Consider the following 21,872-nt stretch of genomic DNA (forward strand, 5'->3'; position numbering starts at 1 on the left):
CAATGTCAAATCCTTTGCGATTATTTATCTTTACTGTTCTTCCTGTTTGCACATCTACCGTACTGAGCGTCTTTTACAGACGTTTCATTAAATCATTTAATTTATACTCTCACACTTGCTTGCCTCTACTGGTGGTTGGATCTCACTGCGGTATTGTATCACTTCTAGTTCCGGAGCACAGCGGTGTTTTGCTGTATCTGTTAGCTGTTTAATCTGTGCAGTTAGATTGATCTAGTTAATTAGATAACGATTTGTTTCACAGTGTAATCTTCATGTGCCTTAACTAAAGCACCCCCTCTGCTGAATCACCTCTAAATTATTTACACATTATTCACTTTGTCTGTTTTTAGGAATCCGCTAGCATAGCGCAGCTACTAGCTCTTAGCCGGTTTAGCATGGCGGCTTCTCCTGTCTCTCCCGCACTTTTCTGCTCTGGGTGTGAAATGTTTAGTTATTCCTCGGCCTCCTTTAGCAGTAATGGTACTTGTAATAAGTGTAGCTTATTCGTAGCTTTGGAGGCCAGGCTGGGTGAATTGGAGACTCGGCTCCGCACCGTGGAAAATTCTACAGCTAGCCAGGCCCCTGTAGTTGGTGTGGACCAAGGTAGCTTAGCCGCCGTTAGTTTCCCTCTGGCAGATCCCGAGCAGCCGGGAAAGCAGGCCGACTGGGTGACTGTGAGGAGGAAGCGTAGTTCTAAACAGAAGCCCCGTGTACACCTCCAACCCGTTCACATTTCTAACCGTTTTTCCCCACTCGACGACACACCCGCCAAGGAACAAACTCTGGTTATTGGCGACTCTGTTTTGACTAAAAACGGAGACTAAAACAGTAAAATGTGGTCTATTAAACATTAGGTCTCTCTCTTCTAAGTCCCTGTTAGTAAATGATATAATAATTGATCAACATATTGATTTATTCTGCCTTACAGAAACCTGGTTACAGCAGGATGAATATGTTAGTTTACATGAGTCAACACCCCCGAGTCACACTAACTGCCAGAACGCTCGTAGCACGGGCCGAGGTGGAGGATTAGCAGCAATCTTCCATTCCAGCTTATTAATTAATCCAAAACCCAGACAGAGCTTTAATTCATTTGAAATCTTGACTCTTAGTCTTGTCCATCCAAATTGGAAGTCCCAAAAAACAGTTTTATTTGTTATTATCTATCGTCCACCTGGTCGTTACTGTGAGTTTCTCTGTGAATTTTCAGACCTTTTGTCTGACTTAGTGCTTAGCTCAGATAAGATAATTATAGTGGGCGATTTTAACATCCACACAGATGCTGAGAATGACAGCCTCAACACTGCATTTAATCTATTATTAGACTCAATTGGCTTTGCTCAAAATGTAAATGAGTCCACCCACCACTTTAATCATATCTTAGATCTTGTTCTGACTTATGGTATGGAAATTGAAGACTTAACAGTATTCCCTGAAAACTCCCTTCTGTCTGATCATTTAATAATAACATTTACATTTACTCTGATGGACTACCCAGCAGTGGGGAATAAGTTTCATTACACTAGAAGTCTTTCAGAAAGCACTGTAACTAGGTTTAAGGATATGATTCCTTCTTTATGTTCTCTAATGCCATATACCAACACAGTGCAGAGTAGCTACCTAAACTCTGTAAGTGAGATAGAGTATCTCGTCAATAGTTTTACATCCTCATTGAAGACAACTTTGGATGCTGTAGCTCCTCTGAAAAAGAGAGCTTTAAATCAGAAGTGCGTGACTCCGTGGTATAACTCACAAACTTGCAGCTTAAAGCAGATAACCCGTAAGTTGGAGAGGAAATGGCGTCTCACTAATTTAGAAGATCTTCACTTAGCCTGGAAAAAGAGTCTGTTGCTCTATAAAAAAAGCCCTCCGTAAAGCTAGGACATCTTACTACTCATCACTAATTGAAGAAAATAAGAACAACCCCAGGTTTCTTTTCAGCACTGTAGCCAGGCTGACAAAGAGTCAGAGCTCTATTGAGCCGAGTATTCCTTTAACTTTAACTAGTAATGACTTCATGACTTTCTTTGCTAATAGAATTTTAACTATTAGAGAAAAAATTACTCATAACCATCCCAAAGACGTATCGTTATCTTTGGTTGCTTTCAGTGACGCTGGTATTTGGTTAGACTCTTTCTCTCCGATTGTTCTGTCTGAGTTATTTTCATTAGTTACTTCCTCCAAACCATCAACATGTCTATTAGACCCCATTCCTACCAGGCTGCTCAAGGAAGCTCTACCATTATTTAATGCTTCGATCTTAAATATGATCAATCTATCTTTATTAGTTGGCTATGTACCACAGGCTTTTAAGGTGGCAGTAATTAAACCATTACTTAAAAAGCCATCACTTGACCCAGCTATCTTAGCTAATTATAGGCCAATCTCCAACCTTCCTTTTCTCTCAAAAATTCTTGAAAGGGTAGTTGTAAAACAGCTAACTGATCATCTGCAGAGGAATGGTCTATTTGAAGAGTTTCAGTCAGGTTTTAGAATTCATCATAGTACAGAAACAGCATTAGTGAAGGTTACAAATGATCTTCTTATGGCCTCAGACAGTGGACTCATCTCTGTGCTTGTTCTGTTAGACCTCAGTGATGCTTTTGATACTGTTGACCATAAAATTTTATTACAGAGATTAGAGCATGCCATAGGTATTAAAGGCACTGCGCTGCGGTGGTTTGAATCATATTTATCTAATAGATTACAATTTGTTCATGTAAATGGGGAATCTTCTTCACAGACTAAGGTTAATTATGGAGTTCCACAAGGTTCTGTGCTAGGACCAATTTTATTCACTTTATACATGCTTCCCTTAGGCAGTATTATTAGACAGCATTGCTTAAATTTTCATTGTTACGCAGATGATACCCAGCTTTATCTATTCATGAAGCCAGAGGACACAAACCAGTTAGCTAAACTGCAGGATTGTCTTACAGACATAAAGACATGGATGACCTCTAATTTCCCGCTTTTAAACTCAGATAAAACTGAAGTTATTGTACTTGGCCCCACAAATCTTAGAAACATGGTGTCTAACCAGATCCTTACTCTGGATGGCATTACCCTGACCTCTAGTAATACTGTGAGAAATCTTGGAGTCATTTTTGATCAGGATATGTCATTCAATGCGCATATTAAACAAATATGTAGGACTGCTTTTTTGCATTTATGCAGTATCTCTAAAATTAGAAAGGTCTTGTCTCAGAGTGATGCTGAAAAACTAATTCATGCATTTATTTCCTCTAGGCTGGACTATTGTAATTCATTATTATCAGGTTGTCCTAAATGTTCCCTGAAAAGCCTTCAGTTAATTCAAAATGCTGCAGCTAGAGTACTAACGGGGACTAGAAGGAGAGAGCATATCTCACCCATATTGGCCTCTCTTCATTGGCTTCCTGTTAATTCTAGAATAGAATTTAAAATTCTTCTTCTTACTTATAAGGTTTTGAATAATCAGGTCCCATCTTATCTTAGGGACCTCATAGTACCATATCACCCTAATAGAGCGCTTCGCTCTCAGACTGCAGGCTTACTTGTAGTTCCTAGGGTTTGTAAGAGTAGAATGGGAGGCAGAGCCTTCAGCTTTCAGGCTCCTCTCCTGTGGAACCAGCTCCCAATTCAGATCAGGGAGACAGACACCCTCGCTACTTTTAAGATTAGGCTTAAAACTTTTCTTTTTGCTAAAGCTTATAGTTAGGGCTGGATCAGGTGACCCTGAACCATCCCTTAGTTATGCTGCTATAGACTTAGACTGCTGGGGGGTTCCCATGATGCACTGAGTGTTTCTTTCTCTTTTTGCTCTGTATGCACCACTCTGCATTTAATCATTAGTGATTGATCTCTGCTCCCCTCCACAGCATGTCTTTTTCCTGGTTCTCTCCCTCAGCCCCAATCAGTCCCAGCAGAAGACTGCCCCTCCCTGAGCCTGGTTCTGCTGGAGGTTTCTTCCTGTTAAAAGGGAGTTTTTCCTTCCCACTGTCGCCAAGTGCTTGCTCACAGGGGGTCGTTTTGACCGTTGGGGTTTTTACGTAATTATTGTATGGCCTTGCCTTACAATATAAAGCGCCTTGGGGCAACTGTTTGTTGTGATTTAGCGCTATATAAATAAAATTGATTGAATTGATTGATTGATTGACATGTATGAAAATGTGAGTTTGCTAGTTAGAAACATGCCCAACTAATGTAAGTAACCCACATATTGCAGGTCGCACCAAACCTTGCAGCTGCAGTAACCTTACAGCAGCATCCGCATGTCAATAAAATACAATATCTGACCTAAAGTCCATAACTTGTACTTTACCCAACAACATGCTGCAGTTAAATGACCTTCAATCCAAAATGTGATAAACGCTTACACCTCTGCGTTTACACACACGGTTTATTGACTCCTGGGTGATCTGTGGTTTTATTCATTTATTTGCTCACGAATGGAGCCATGTGAATAAATCACACCTGCAGCTGCTCCACATTAAGCTTAATGGGGAAATAAGACAAAGGATGAATATGAGTGAAGATGCAGCAGTGTGCTGGGGTCAGCAGAGGACAAGCCAACATATTTAATAGGAAAATAATTAACCTGGATCAATAGATGTCAGGAAAGTGAGTGATGAGGGTGTGCAGAGCTCAGCGGGGTTCAGACCTGCACTTTACGCTCCCTAATGAGCAACAGTTACCCGCTGTGCTGCTCACCGCCACTGATTAATGACCGCTATCAACATTTAGTGGTACTACTGCTAAACCTCAGAGCACAAACACAATACGAATACTATATTGCATGTGTCCTTTCTGCAGTGTGTGTGTGGGTGCACAGATTTGCAACCTGCAGAAGACAATAATAAAAAAAAAAAACAAGAATATCACAGCATTGCTGGTGTGCATTTTAAAGTGGGTTTGGAGACTCGATCACTCGTGCACACTGTGCAGATCTCTGCTTGATAAAAATACTTAGTTAAATAGACTGCATGTCTACAGTATATGCTGACAGCAGAGGCAGGACTTCGCACTTAAGCCCCTTTCACACCGGGGCTGCTCCCAGTTGCTTCCTGTTGCATCATGATGACGCAGGAATGTCTGCGTCAGGTGCACGCAGCAGGGGGCAGAGAGGAGATGAGAACGCAGCCTGCAGGTTCTCTGCGCAGAGGAATCAGAGTGCAGTGCAGCCAGACTGTGCACTCACAGTGGGGGTGCAAAGGCAGTGATCGTAGTTCCCCTAGTAATAAGGGTTTGGGAACTGAGGATGCTCATGATTGGGTATAAAAGGAGCATCCCCAAAAGTTTCAGCCATTCACAAGGAAAGATGGGGCGAGGATCACCACTTTGTGAACAACTGCGTGAAAAAAATAGTCCAGCAGTTTAAGAACAATGTTTCTCAATGTTCAATTGCAAGGAATTTAGGGAATCCATCATCTACAGTACATAATATAATCAGAAAATTCAGAGAATCTGGAGAATGTTCTACACGTAAGCAGCAAGGCCGAAAACGAACACTGAATGCCCGTGACCTTCGATCCCTCAGGCAGCACTGCATTAAAAACTGACATCACTGTGTAAAGGATCTTATCGCATGGGCTCAGGAACACTTCAGAAAATCACTGTCAGTTAACACAGTTCGTTGGTACATCTACAAGTGCAAGTTAAAACTCTCCCATCCAAAGTGAAAGTCATACATCAACAACATCCAGAAACACCACTGCCTTCTCTGGGCCTGAGCTCATTTGAAATGGACAGACGCAATGTGGAAAAGTGTGCTGTGGTCTGTTGAGTCCACATTTCAAATTGTGTTAGAGAACTTTTCTAGAGAAAAGAGGAAAAAGACCATCCAAATTGTTACCAGGACGAAGTTCAAAAGCCAGCATCTGTGATGGTATGGGGGTGTGTTAATGCACATGGCATGGGCAACTTACACATCTGTGATGGCACCATCAATGCTGAAAGGTACATCCAGGTTTTGGAGCAACACATGCTGCCATCCAAGCAACGTCTTTTTCAGGGACGTCCCTGCTTATTTCAGCAAGACAATGTCAAGCCACATTCTGCACGTGTTACAACAGCGTGGCTTCGTAGTAAAAGAGTGCAGGTACTAGACTGGCCTGCCTGCAGTCCAGACCTGCCCATTGAAAATGTGTGGCACATTATTAAAACAAAATTTTACAGATACTCATAGAAGGATTGAAAATGCAACTGTATTACCAAGCCATTACAATATAAACATGACAAATAATTACCTTTTAGAAGATTCCAAATGTGTTCTCCACATCATGAAGTGCACAAGAGAGAAAAAAAGCTGCAGCTGTAAAAAATTCCTGTGTCATTCTGGAAGCGAATGGAGGTGGTTCCATCAGCCAAACTCTGAAAGAAAATGTTCATTCTGCATCATCCAGCAGCACGAAGCGCAGCATCCAGCAGAACACAGCTGGTCACATTGTGCAGCAGTGCGAGGGTTAAACATGTGCAAGTGTCAAGGTACCTTTACACGAGCAGATGCATTGAGAATGTAACAAGGGTCTATTTCCTCAGCGGTACCAAATGTTTACATTATGCATGGGTAATTCAATTCAATTCAATTTTATTTATATAGCGCCAAATCACAACAAACAGTTGCCCCAAGGCGCTTTATATTGTAAGGCAAGGCCATACAATAATTACGTAAAAACCCCAAAGGTCAAAACGACCCCCTAGGAGCAAGCACTTGGCGACAGTGGGAAGGAAAAACTCCCTTTTAACAGGAAGAAACCTCCAGCAGAACCAGGCTCAGGGAGGGGCAGTCTTCTGCTGGGACTGGTTGGGGCTGAGGGAGAGAACCAGGAAAAAGACATGCTGTGGAGGGGAGCAGAGATCAATCACTAATGATTAAATGCAGAGTGGTGCATACAGAGCAAAAAGAGAAAGAAACACTCAGTGCATTATGGGAACCCCCCAGCAGTCTAAGTCTATAGCAGCATAACTAAGGGATGGTTCAGGGTCACCTGATCCAGCCCTAACTATAAGCTTTAGCAAAAAGGAAAGTTTTAAGCCTAATCTTAAAGTAGAGAGGGTGTCTATCTCCCTGATCCGAATTGGGAGCTGGTTCCACAGGAGAGGAGCCTGAAAGCTGAAGGCTCTGCCTCCCATTCTACTCTTACAAACCCTAGGAACTACAAATAAGCCTGCAGTCTGAGAGCGAAGCGCTCTATTGGGGTGATATGGTACTATGAGGTCCCTAAGATAAGAAGGGACCTGATTATTCAAAACCTTCTAAGTAAGAAGAAGAATTTTAAATTCTATTCTAGAATTAACAGGAAGCCAATGAAGAGAGGCCAATATGGGTGAGATATGCTCTCTCCTAGTCCCCGTCAGTACTCTAGCTGCAGCATTTTGAATTAACTGAAGGCTTTTCAGGGAACTTTTAGGACAACCTGATAATAATGAATTACAATAGTCCAGCCTAGAGGAAATAATGCATGAATTAGTTTTTCAGCATCACTGAGACAAGACCTTTCTAATTTTAGAGATATTGCGTAAATGCAAAAAAGCAGTCTTACATATTTGTTTAATATGCGCTTTGAATGACATATCCTGATCAAAAATCCATCCAGAGTAAGGATCTGGTTAGACACCATGTTTCTAAGATTTGTGGGGCCAAGTACAATAACTTCAGTTTTATCTGAGTTTAAAAGCAGGAAATTAGAGGTCATCCATGTCCTTATGTCTGTAAGACAATCCTGCAGTTTACCTAATTGGTGTGTGTCCTCTGGCTTCATGGATAGATAAAGCTGGGTATCATCTGCGTAACAATGAAAATTTAAGCAATGCCGTCTAATAATACTGCCTAAGGGAAGCATGTATAAAGTGAATAAAATTGGTCCTAGCACAGAACCTTGTGGAACTCCATAATTAACCTTAGTCTGTGAAGAAGATTCCCCATTTACATGAACAAATTGTAATCTATTAGATAAATATGATTCAAACCACCGCAGCGCAGTGCCTTTAATACCTATGGCATGCTCTAATCTCTGTAATAAAATTTTATGGTCAACAGTATCAAAAGCAGCACTGAGGTCTAACAGAACAAGCACAGAGATGAGTCCACTGTCTGAGGCCATAAGAAGATCATTTGTAACCTTCACTAATGCTGTTTCTGTACTATGATGAATTCTAAACCCTGGCTGAAACTCTTCAAATAGACCATTCCTCTGCAGATGATCAGTTAGCTGTTTTACAACTACCCTTTCAAGAATTTTTGAGAGAAAAGGAAGGTTGGAGATTGGCCTATAATTAGCTAAGATAGCTGGGTCAAGTGATGGCTTTTTAAGTAATGGTTTAATTACTGCCACCTTAAAAGCCTGTGGTACATAGCCAACTAATAAAGATAGATTGATCATATTTAAGATCGAAGCATTAAATAATGGTAGGGCTTCCTTGAGCAGCCTGGTAGGAATGGGGTCTAATAGACATGTTGATGGTTTGGAGGAAGTAACTAATGAAAATAACTCAGACAGAACAATCGGAGAGAAAGAGTCTAACCAAATACCGGCATCACTGAAAGCAACCAAAGATAACGATACGTCTTTGGGATGGTTATGAGTAATTTTTTCTCTAATAGTTAAAATTTTATTAGCAAAGAAAGTCATGAAGTCATTACTAGTTAAAGTTAAAGGAATACTCGGCTCAATAGAGCTCTGACTCTTTGTCAGCCTGGCTACAGTGCTGAAAAGAAACCTGGGGTTGTTCTTATTTTCTTCAATTAGTGATGAGTAGTAAGATGTCCTAGCTTTACGGAGGGCTTTTTTATAGAGCAACAGACTCTTTTTCCAGGCTAAGTGAAGATCTTCTAAATTAGTGAGACGCCATTTCCTCTCCAACTTACGGGTTATCTGCTTTAAGCTGCGAGTTTGTGAGTTATACCACGGAGTCAGGCACTTCTGATTTAAAGCTCTCTTTTTCAGAGGAGCTACAGCATCCAAAGTTGTCTTCAATGAGGATGTAAAATTATTGACGAGATACTCTATCTCACTTACAGAGTTTAGGTAGCTACTCTGCACTGTGTTGGTATATGGCATTAGAGAACATAAAGAAGGAAACATATCCTTAAAACTAGTTACAGTGCTTTCTGAAAGACTTCTAGTGTAATGAAACTTATTCCCCACTGCTGGGTAGTCCATCAGAGTAAATGTAAATGTTATTAAGAAATGATCAGACAGAAGGGAGTTTTCAGGGAATACTGTTAAGTCTTCAATTTCCATACCATAAGTCAGAACAAGATCTAAGATATGATTAAAGTGGTGGGTGGACTCATTTACATTTTGAGCAAAGCCAATTGAGTCTAATAATAGATTAAATGCAGTGTTGAGGCTGTCATTCTCAGCATTTGTGTGGATGTTAAAATCGCCCACTATAATGATCTTATCTGAGCTAAGCACTAAGTCAGACAAAAGTTCTGAAAATTCACAGAGAAACTCACAGTAACGACCAGGTGGACGATAGATAATAACAAATAAAACTGGTTTTTGGGACTTCCAATTTGGATGGACAAGACTAAGAGTCAAGCTTTCAAATGAATTAAAGCTCTGTCTGGGTTTTTGATTAATTAATAAGCTGGAATGGAAGATTGCTGCTAATCCTCCGCCTCGGCCCGTGCTACGAGCGTTCTGGCAGTTAGTGTGACTCGGGGGTGTTGACTCATTTAAACTAACATTCATCCTGCTGTAACCAGGTTTCTGTAAGGCAGAATAAATCAATATGTTGATCAATTATTATATCATTTACTAACAGGGACTTAGAAGAGAGAGACCTAATGTTTAATAGACCACATTTAACTGTTTTAGTCTGTGGTGCAGTTGAAGGTGCTATATTATTTTTTCTTTTTGAACTTTTATGCTTAAATAGATTTTTGCTGGTTATTGGTGGTCTGGGAGCAGGCACCGTCTCTACGGGGATGGGGTAATGAGGGGGTGGCAGGGGGAGAGAAGCTGCAGAAAGGTGTGTAAGACTACAACTCTGCTTCCTGGTCCCAACCCTGGATAGTCACAGTTTGGAGGATTTAAGAAAATTGGCCAGATTTCTAGAAATGAGAGCTGCTCCATCCAAAGTGGGATGGATGCCGTCTCTCCTAACAAGACCAGGTTTTCCCCAGAAGCTTTGCCAATTATCTAACAAGTAACAAACAAATTAGTATTAGTAATAATTATTATGCATGTTTGGCACACATACAACAAAGACAGCAGTGTGGATGAGGAGGTGGGATCTGGTGCAGGTCGTGCACTCACCCTGTGCAGACAGTTCTAGTGGGGACTTGAATTCCACTGAGGAGGGTCTCATGAGCCTCTTCAGAGTCTGAATCAGCTGCAAGAACAGACGGAGCAAAAAGGAGAGCAGAGTATAAAATAGCCGGCGGCAGAAGAAATAAGCCTGCAGTGAAACGAGTCTGTCTGTGTGAAAGGTCAAAGTGCCACTTACAGTGCAGCAGCTTTGCAGAGGTGGGAGGAATTTTGGGTAATATCTCTCCTGACATTTTCCAGAGTTAGAAAGATGAAAAGAAAAAAAAAGTCCTGATAATCTATTACTGTGTGTTTTCCTTGAAGATAAAGGACTTTTTATGCTTCTACTACACTGATTTTAAGAGGTTTCAACCAACTTAAAAAAGTGTTAGAATTTGTAAAAACCCGAATGAATTAAGTTGTTTGAACTTAAAGGGACACTCCACTCATATTAAAATAACAGTTTCTAAAAAGATAATGATCATATCAACCTTGAAATACAGTTTCTGATAATTATTGGAATTTATTTTTTTGAGAATTTTTCAAATGAAGTTTCCTCCAGTTGCCTGTGCTATGACATCACAAGTGCTCTTAACACACTGTTGAATGTAAACACGTATAGCGATATCAGTAAAACTCCTTACAAAAATCTCAAAATAGGCTAATGATTTGACTAATATTCATAAATAAGAGCAAGAAATATAATTTGCTACTTTCTGATGTCACATTATAATTTAAGTGTAAGATTTTCAGGTGTTTTACTGCAGTATCTATACATGTATGTACACCAGGCTGTGCAAAATCAGCACTTGTGACTTCATACATGTAGCACATGGAAGGCTCGTCAGTTTTTTAAAAATCATAAAAATTAAGCTAATCTATTGCAAATCTTGTTTTTATTTAAGATGTCACTATTTCAATATATAATCTCTTATTTTAGGCGTTAACATTGATGAGTAAAGTGTCCCTTTAAGTTTGTAAGTTATAGTTGATTTAACTTTCAAACTTGTTTAAACAACTTAATTCATTCAGGTTTTTACAAATTTTAACACTTTAAGTTGGTTCAAACATTCTCTTTTTTCAGTGTACTGCGTATCTCCGTGGCCACGCAATCACTTCGATGCAGCCGTGAAGCTTTGGAAGTTCTCCGTCGGGTTTGGTGTAATCCACTGGCAGAACAGCAGGTGGTGCAATGTTTTTCGTGAAGACGGGCCTACTAGCCCATGAAAGTCATTGATTCTGAAACTGGAAAAGTGAGTTTCCGGAAATTATGTAGTTAGTGAAGCAATCACAGTCAGTGCACTCTACGTGCACTTTACATCGCCTCAATGTGTGTAGTTACAATTTTTGGGAGGTCCACACAAAGGCTACAGACAGAGGTTTGAAGGGGGTTTGCAATGATGCAGATGGCTCTGCATAGCTATGGAGTTGCGGAGTTCCTGGGCTTTAATGTGGAAACAAGTGAGAAAGTGCTGATATCTGAAAAATTTGTTTTTACTGTTCATCAAGGATCCTCTAGCACCCCTACGTCGGGAGACTCGACTAGGTCGGACTAGACGTACGACCTGCACTGTGAGAGAATGCCAGCCAGAGTAGACAGAGTAGAGTAGATCACCATGTAACGCGCTTCACTGAGCCTGATCCATTTTGCAGGACCCTAGTAGGTCAAAGGGTCGCCCACGTATCACCTCAGTGCTGCAGACAGCTCTCTACTTTTGGGTGGAGAGGTCTGGTGGCCTGCCTGGGAGGTTGCAAATTCAGACCTGGTGTGGTTCTGCAGTGCGGAGTGTGAGTGTGGTGCACAGACCAACTCACAGTTTTATGTTTTTGTGAGGTGTACATATCGTTCCTAACCCCAACCTGGGCTAAAAATGGTCAGATTTCCTCAACTCCTCACTAAGTCTCTAAGTTATTAAGTCAGAATGTCGACATTATTTCCTTGCACAGATATTTAAAATAAACAAAACTGTTATTATTCAACATGTCAGGATTTCAGTGGGTCAAAGGTTTATGTACATTAAGCTGTCTACTACTTTAAGCAGTACTGAATGTGATATTACTTAATGGCACACGGCTCGATGTTTTGGTGGTTCGCTCATTCGAGCTGTTTCACTGTGATTGGCCCTGATTTGTACTTATTCATACTGTGTGAAGGAGCCCTAATGCATCTGAATGAGAGGGCTTAAGGCTTGATGCTGCAGAACAAAATTAATCCGTTTGTTTCCACACAACAGTTTACATTTACAGAAAACAATCTAGTTGGGAAAGATTTGATATTTCGCAGGATTTCTGTGGTAGTCTGTTTCTACATGTTTCAAACAGAACTCCAAATTGGTTCAGCCTGATGTTAGGTTTCTGTGTAGGCTCTCAGTTGTCCAGGTGGTTTCCATAGTAAAGAAGCTTGAATCTTCGACTGGACTGGGTTGCTTGATGTGAGGACGTTTCGCTTCAAATCACAGAAGCTTCCTCAGCTAAAATTCTTGCTCTGGTAGTCTGACTTCTGTCTTGACTCTTGTAGAGAAGAATAAACCAGAAGCCAACAAAAGCTGGAGTTTTTTTAACCTAACCAGACCCCACCTACCGAGAGGCTGACTGCTATAGGCTAGTGACTAAACAATAGCTCTAATTAGCACCTATTGTGCTCTAGTTAGCACCCTCTTAATGACAGGACGGAAGCCTCCCCTGATGGCTCCGTTGACGACTCTCTCCTGATGACGTGAATGACTCATTACCATGAACAAAAGACTGAAACTGCTTTGACCTGAGTACCACATTGTAAACAGGGGACAAAGCGTGTCTGAGACCCGCTCCGAGGTTAAGGATGGGTTTCAGCTGTTTTACAAAGAATGCTTCCTTGACACCTCTCTCAAACCATTTCTTCTCTCTGGCTAAGATTTTAACTTCCTTGTCCTCAAACGTGTAGTTAGTGTCTTTCAGGTGGAGATGAACTGCAGACTGAGGTCCACTGGCGCTCTCTCTGCGGTGCTGGTATAGTCTTTTGTGTAAAAGTTAGTAGTAGATACAAACAGAGCAATGTAGTGTATCATATCAGATGTCAGGAAAACTGTAATGAACACTACATAGGTGAGACGAAGCAACTTTTACACAAGAGGCTATACCAGCACCGCAGAGAGGTCACCAGTGGACCTCAGTCTGCAGTTTATCTCCACCTGAAAGACACTAACCACACATTTGAGGACAAGGAAGTTAAAATCTTAGCCAGAGAGAAGAAATGGTTTGAGAGAGGTGTCAAGGAAGCATAAAATGAGTAAAATTTTACCATAAAATTTTATTACAGAGATTAGAGCATGCCATAGGTATTAAAGGCACTGCGCTGTGGTGGTTTGAATCATATTTATCTAATAGATTACAATTTGTTCATGTAAATGGGGAATCTTCTTCACAGACTAAGGTTAATTATGGAGTTCCACAAGGTTCTGTGCTAGGACCAATTTTATTCACTTTATACATGTTTCCCTTAAGCAGTATTATTAGACGACATTGCTTAAATTTTCATTGTTACGCAGATGATACCCAGCTTTATCTATCTATGAAGCCAGAGGACACACACCAATTAGCTAAACTGCAGGACTGTCTTACAGACATAAAGACATGGATGACCTCTAATTTCCTGCTTTTAAACTCACATAAAACTGAAGTTATTGTACTTGGCCCCACAAATCTTAGAAACATGGTGTCTAACCAGATCCTTACTCTGGATGGCATTACCCTGACCTCTAGTAATGCTGTGAGAAATCTTGGAGTCATTTTTGATCAGGATATGTCATTCAATTCGCATATTAAACAAATATGTAGGACTGCTTTTTTGCATTTGCGCAATATCTCTAAAATTAGAAAGGTCTTGTCTCAGAGTGATGCTGAAAAACTAATTCATGCATTTATTTCCTCTAGGCTGGACTATTGTAATTCATTATTATCAGGTTGTCCTAAAAGTTCCCTGAAAAGCCTTCAGTTAATTCAAAATGCTGCAGCTAGAGTGCTAACGGGGACTAGAAGGAGAGAGCATATCTCACCCATATTGGCCTCTCTTCATTGGCTTCCTGTTAATTCTAGAATAGAATTTAAAATTCTTCTTCTTACTTATAAGGTCCCATCTTATCTTAGGGACCTCATAGTACCATATCACCCCAATAGAGCGCTTCGCTCTCAGACTGCAGGCTTACTTGTAGTTCCTAGGGTTTGTAAGAGTAGAATGGGGAGGCAGAGCCTTCAGCTTTCAGGCTCCTCTCATGTGGAACCAGCTCCCAATTCAGATCAGGGAGACAGACACCCTCTCTACTTTTAAGATTAGGCTTAAAACTTTCCTTTTTGCTAAAGCTTATAGTTAGGGCTGGATCAGGTGACCCTGAACCATCCCTTAGTTATGCTGCTATAGACTTAGACTGCTGGGGGGTTCCCATGATGCACCGAGTGTTTCTTTCTCTTTTTGCTCTGTATGCACCACTCTGCATTTAATCATTAGTGATTGATCTCTACTCCCTTCCACAGCATGTCTTTTTCCTGGTTCTCTCCCTCAGCCCCAACCAGTCCCAGCAGAAGACTGCCCCTCCCTGAGCCTGGTTCTGCTGGAGGTTTCTTCCTGTTAAAAGGGAGTTTTTCCTTCCCTCTGTTGCCAAGTGCTTGCTCACAGGGGGTCGTTTTGACCGTTGGGGTTTTTCTGTAATTATTGTATGGCCTTGCCTTATAATATAAGGCGCCTTGGGGCAACTGCTTGTTGTGATTTGGCGCTATATAAATAAAACTGATTTGATTTGATGCGAAACGTCCTCACGTCAAGCAACCCAGTCCAGTCGAAGATTCAAGCTTCTTTACCTGATGTTAGGTGTTAGTTCTGACGAGGACTGCCTGTGGTGATATTAAATAATGCTCAGAGACATTTTGGAGTTGATAAGCTGTACCGTCCACGCTGTAAAATCTCCAGATACGGTAGAAACGTACACATTTTTTGACAGAACCACTGTCATCCTGCCTCCACTGTCATATCTCTGAAGCTGTGCAGCAGATGGTCACAGTAACACTTCATGCTGTATTTATGATCCAAATGTGTCGCAGACAGAAGAAGTGTGGTTCTGGTGCCAAACTGCTTCAGCAGTAATTTTAACTTAACCTTGACCCAAACCTCTCAATTCATAGATATATTGATGCTAGGAAACCTGGGAATAAGCGACAACACTAATGGGCCTCAGCGACTGTATATGACTTACTGCTTCTTCTTGTATGACTGATTCTGATCCCTCCCAGATGCACAATAAATTTAGTCCCTGTATTTCCAGGCATACAGTCTGTAAAAATGGTCTTTAACTGCTGCTCAGTCCTGGGATCCTTTTGAAACCATCATAGTGCTAAATTATAACTTGTGGAGGGAGTAATCATGTAAGCCAGTGTGTGGTATGATTGTAGATGGGGGGCTGCATGAAAGAGCATGAATATTCTAATGTGTGGGCAAGTTCATGTGCATGCCTTTTGTAAGCCTATAGCCACTCTGCGGGGGTGGACGGGTCGCAGCAGGGGTCCCGCAGCAGGGACCAATCTGTGAGTGAACACGCAAGCTCGTCACTGCAGCAAAAGAAGTGGGCCCGTATCTGTGCGACGTGAGGTCAAAGGAGGGGGCGTCAGAGAGTCTACTTGACTGTCACCTCAAAGTGCTGTGTGCACGCCATTCCACTGTCTTCAAGCTGACGCCACACACAGCTTTTCCTCAAACGTTAAAGAAAAATCACTTTAACAAGCACTTATTTCTCAGTAACGTGCACAAAAACTGCTGCACTGCTAAATATTTTTAGTGTGTGTGCAGAATTTTCTCCTGACTTTATTAGACCTTTATGATTCTTCTGTGATATTAAAAACAAAAAAACAGGTGAACCAACAGAATGCCCATGTGATTTATCTGCAGTGTGTGCATGCAGCATATGGCTCTGCAGTGTGTGTTCACATTCATGCGTTTAAGTAAGAACACTGCAGATGCACATTTGAAGTTAACTTTATCTCAAGGAGCGTGGAAATCCTTATATGTTCACGATGACTCAGATCACACAGTACCTTCTCTCCATTGGCGCTGCCCAACACATAGCAGCCCATAATGTGGATGAGGTTGGGCTCCGGGTTCAGCTTACTCATCAGCCTGCTGAGCCGCCGCCAGAACCTGACCACACAAGAAGGGCGGAGTTATCTTTTTAAAAAAGTCCAACCAAATAAATAAAACCTGCAGAGGAAACGAAAAAGCATCAAACTGAATGTTGAAATAAGTAACAGCATGACAGCGACGATCATAAACACAATCTGGAAGCACTTTACAGTCGGAGAGCTCCACGGCACGCTTTTATGTTGACGACAATCACTTGTCTGTAAAATTTATGTGTGCAAGACTCAAGGCTTCATCTTGATTTCAGATCCATTTATGCTAATTTATATTTAACTATAGCGACACTGTGTTCAGTCTGTCACAGCTGTACACAGACAGACACCACCGATCCCACACAAGAACCACTCAAAGCAGGACTGAATCATCCACTCAAACCTTCCTTCCCATTTCTAAGCTATATATATATATATATATATATATATATATATATATATATATATATATATATATATATATATATATAAAACAAAGCCAAACTGCACCATGAAAAAGTTCACTCCTGTGGGTGGTTCATGTCATAATCCTCAGATTTTTCTCCACTCATAAAAACTAGGCACAAGAACTTTGAAAGTAACTATTTTCCCCCCCAGGTCCAAATAAAAGTTAGCTGCCATCTAAGAGTTTTTTCACTATTAATTTAGGAGTGTGTGTGTGTGTGTGGGGGGGGGGGGGGGGAATCCATGCTCACAATATGGGGATTTAAAAGTCCAGAATTAATATACACTCAACAAAAATATAAACGCAACACTTTTGGTTTTGCTCCCGTTTTGTATGAGATGAACTCAAAGATCTAAAACTTTTTCCACATACACAATATCACCATTTCCCTCAAATATTGTTCACAAACCAGTCCAAATCTGTGATAGTGAGCACTTCTCCTTTGCTGAGATAATCCATCCCACCTCACAGGTGTGCCATATCAAGATGCTGATTAGACACCATGATTAGTGCACAGGTGTGCCTTAGACTGCCCACAATAAAAGGCCACTCTGAAAGGTGCAGTTTTATCACACAGCACAATGCCACAGATGTTGCTTTGAGGGAGCGTGAAACTGGCATGCTGACAGCAGGAATGTCAAGCAGAGCTGTTGCTCGTGTATTGAATGTTCATTTCTCTACCATAAGCCATCTCCAAAGGCGTTTCAGAGAATTTGGCAGTACATCCAACCAGCCTCACAACCGCAGACCACGTGTAACCACACCAGCCCAGGACCTCCACATCCAGCATGTTCACCTCCAAGATCGTCTGAGACCAGCCACTCAGACAGCTGCTGAAACAATCGGTTTGCATAACCAAAGAATTTCTGCACAAACTGTCAGAAACCGTCTCAGGGAAGCTCATCTGCATGCTCGTCGTCCTCATCGGGGTCTCGACCTGACTCCAGTTCGTCGTCGTAAGCGACTTGAGTGGGCAAATGCTCACATTCGCTGGCGTTTGGCACATTGGAGAGGTGTTCTCTTCACGGATGAATCCCGGTTCACACTGTCCAGGGCAGATGGCAGACAGCGTGTGTGGTGTCGTGTGGGTGAGTGGTTTTCTGATGTCAATGTTGTGGATCGAGTGGCCCATGGTGGAGGTGGGGTTATGGTATGGGCAGGTGTCTGTTATGGACGAAGAACACAGGTGCATTTTATTGATGGCATTTTGAATGCACAGAGATACCGTGACGAGATCCTGAGGCCCATTGTTGTGCCATACATCCAAGAACATCACCTCATGTTACAGCAGGATAATGCACGGCCCCATGTTGCAAGGATCTGTACACAATTCTTGGAAGCTGAAAATATCCCAGTTCTTGCATGGCCGGCATACTCACCGGACATGTCACCCATTGAGCATGTTTGGGATGCTCTGGACCGGCGTATATGACAGCGTGTACCAGTTCCTGCCAATATCCAGCAACTTCGCACAGCCATTGAAGAGGAGTGGACCAACATTCCACAGGCCACAGTTGACAACCTGATCAACTCTATGCGAAGGAGATGTGTTGCACTGCATGAAGCAAATGGTGGTCACACCAGATACTGACTGGTATCCCCCCCAATAAAACAAAACTGCACCTTTCAGAGTGGCCTTTTATTGTGGGCAGTCTAAGGCACACCTGTGCACTAATCATGGTGTCTAATCAGCATCTTGATATGGCACACCTGTGAGGTGGGATGGATTATCTCAGCAAAGGAGAAGTGCTCACTATCACAGATTTGGCTTCCTGTTAATTCTAGAATAGAATTTAAAATTCTTCTTCTTACTTATAAGGGTTTGAATAATCAGGTCCCATCTTATCTTAGGGACCTCGTAGTACCATATCACCCCAATAGAGCGCTTCGCTCTCAGACTGCAGGCTTACTTGTAGTTCCTAGGGTTTGTAAGAGTAGAATGGGAGGCAGAGCCTTCAGCTTTCAGGCTCCTCTCCTGTGGAACCAGCTCCCAATTCAGATCAGGGAGACAGACACCCTCTCTACTTTAAGATTAGCTTAAAACTTTCCTTTTTGCTAAAGCTTATAGTTAGGGCTGGATCAGGTGACCCTGAACCATCCCTTATTTATGCTGCTATAGACGTAGACTGCTGGGGGGTTCCCATGATGCACTGTTTCTTTCTCTTTTTGCTCTGTATGCACCACTCTGCATTTAATCATTAGTGATCGATCTCTGCTCCCCTCCACAGCATGTCTTTTTCCTGGTTCTCTCCCTCAGCCCCAACCAGTCCCAGCAGAAGACTGCCCCTCCCTGAGCCTGGTTCTGCTGGAGGTTTCTTCCTGTTAAAAGGGAGTTTTTCCTTCCCACTGTAGTCAAGTGCTTGCTCACAGGGGGTCGTTTTGACCGTTGGGGTTTTACATAATTATTGTATGGCCTTGCCTTACAATGTAAAGCGCCTTGGGGCAACTGTTTGTTGTGATTTGGTGCTATATTAAAAAAAAATGATTGATTGATTGATTTAGACTGTTTTGTGAACAATATTTGAGGGAAATGGTGATATTGTGTATGTGGAAAAAGTTTCAGATCTTTCAGTTCATCTCATACAAAATGGGAGCAAAACCAAAAGTGTTGCGTTTATGTTTTTGTTGAGTGCAATTCAAGTTCAATTTATTTATATAGCACCAAATCAGAATATGTCACCCCAAGGTACCTCACAACGGCAGGGTCAAACTTTACCAACCACCCAGAACAAGCACATATAAGCAATGGGAGAAGGCAAAACTCCTCTGGGAGTCATTTTGATTGTAAGAAGAAAGCTGAAGCAGACCAGACTCAGAGGGGTGACAATCTGCTTTGGCCAAACTACTACTACTACAATGTATTACAAAAATAAAAACAAAAAAACTTGAAAGACAGTGATGATGGTGCATCCAGGCACTTGTATACATTTTTGGGACTCTGTGGTCATCGTGACCAGAGTTCCAGTGTCAAAGTGTTAGAAATCAGGGCCAGTTAAAAGGCTCATCAGTCAACTGACAACTTTAAAGTCCCCATAGTCCAAATCTCTGTGTAATAGGGCCCAACCTCAAACATTTCAGTCAAGGTAGAGTACATCTGGAAAGTATTCACAAAGCTTCACTTTTCTGCATTTTGTTTGTTACAGCCTTATTTCAAAATGGATGAAATTAATTTTTCCCTCAAAATTCTACACTCAATAATGACAATGCAAAATATATTTTTTTTTTTTAGATTTTTGGAAATTTATTAAAAATAATACTTTTCGGATGCACTGCAAATGAAAGTGTTGGTTTTCCCATGATCCTCTTTACACTAGATGCAACCCTGTGGAGGTGCTCTTCAGTGATACTCATCATATGCAACAATGACGCCGCTCAAATAATTTGATTGCTTATGTGGTTAAAAGTGTATAGGGTCACTTTTATTAAGCAGGGGTGCAATGTATTTGTTGAAAATTGAGAGAAAAAAATAATAGCACACAGTGAGAGATCTCACTGGGGATTTCCCTGGATACCAAATCCAGTACTCATCAAAATCTATATATAATTAGACTGCACTTCTATACTTTCACTTTAATTCTTTATGGTTACTGGGTAACCAGTAATTTAATGCTTTAATCTATTCTCTTTATCTATTTATCTATTACAGAATTTAGCATTTAATAATTATTGCCAGAAATCTTAGACAAAAAGAACTTTCACTTTAATTCTTTATGGTTACTGGGCTAATGCTTTAATCTATTCTCTTTATCTATTTATCTTTTATGGTTACTGGGAAACCAATAATTTAATGCTTTAATCTATTCTCTGTATCTATTTATCTATTACAGAATTCAGCTTATAATCATTATTGCTAGAAATACTCTATAGATCTATTACAGATTCAGCCTATATTCATTATTGCTAGAAATCTTAGACAAAAAGAACTTTCACTTTAATTTCTTATGGTTACTGGGGCAACTAATAATTTAATGCTTTACTCTATTCTCTTTATCTGTTATCTATTACAGAATTCAGCTTTAATCATTATTGCTAGAAATCTTAGACAAAAAGATCTTTCACTTTAATTATTTATGGTTACTGGGCTAATACTTTAATTTATCTCTTTATCTATTTGTCTTTTATGCTTACTGGGCAACCAATAATTTAATGCATTAATCTATTCTTTTATCTATTTATCTATTACAGAATTCATATTTACTCATTATTGGTAGAAATACTCTATAGATCTATTACAGAATTCAGCCTTTATTCATTATTGCTAGAAATCTTAGACAAAAAGAACTTTCACTTTAATTCTTTGTGGTTACTGGGCAACTAATAATTTACACCTTTACTCTATTCTTTTATCTATTTTATCTATTACAGAATTCATATTTAATCCATTATTGGTAGAAATACTCTATAGATCTATTACAGAATTCAGCCTTTATTCATTATTGCTAGAAATCTTAGACAAAAAGAACTTTCACTTTAATTCTTTGTGGTTACTGGGCAACTAATAATTTAACACTTTATTCTTTTATCTATTTATCTATTACAGAATTCATATTTAATCATTATTTGGGTAGACAATCTCTAGTAGTGTATTATTTAAATTTTCCCTGTCATCTAGTCACAATATATCATAATAGCAAACTTCAATATTTGCAGAAGCACATTTCTTAAGAATCACAATATGTATCGAATCGGCACCCATGTATTCTGATATGTATCGTTCTGGAACAAAAGTATATCATCTAAGAAAAGTTGCAAAAATATCTACAATCTACAGTCATACTGATGAAAATGAAAATTTCAAAAGGTTCTTCCTCTGATTGGGATAATCTTTCTACCACGTTTTTTGGGGGATGCCATTTAAATTGTTTTGGTAGTATTGCTATAACAGACAGATAAGCAATGAAATATACCTACTGGATCATGTCTTCCTCCTTCTCCACCTTAGCAAATGTGGCAACTTTATTCTTCAATAGGTACAGATGTCCTGGTCCCCCCTGGAAAAAAGAATTATGACAGAGAGGGATCGTGAAATTAAA

General features: G+C 40.6%; 1 protein-coding gene across 3 annotated transcripts in view; it reads right to left on the bottom strand.

Moving 5' to 3' along the window:
• The window catches only part of nsmfb (NMDA receptor synaptonuclear signaling and neuronal migration factor b), a 165,500-nt gene that overhangs the window by 3,470 nt on the left and 140,158 nt on the right, over positions 1-21,872 (bottom strand). For all 3 annotated transcript variants that reach the window (XM_034171293.1, XM_034171294.1, XM_034171291.1), the window contains 3 exons: positions 21,751-21,830; positions 16,299-16,401; positions 10,248-10,323 (listed from right to left, as the gene is read on the bottom strand). In XM_034171293.1, coding sequence (XP_034027184.1) covers positions 10,248-10,323; positions 16,299-16,401; positions 21,751-21,830 — 259 coding nt within the window. The remainder of the gene's footprint in view (positions 1-10,247; positions 10,324-16,298; positions 16,402-21,750; positions 21,831-21,872) is intronic.

Source organism: Thalassophryne amazonica, chromosome 5 (assembly GCF_902500255.1).
Source record: "Thalassophryne amazonica chromosome 5, fThaAma1.1, whole genome shotgun sequence".
Lineage (NCBI taxonomy): Eukaryota > Metazoa > Chordata > Actinopteri > Batrachoidiformes > Batrachoididae > Thalassophryne > Thalassophryne amazonica.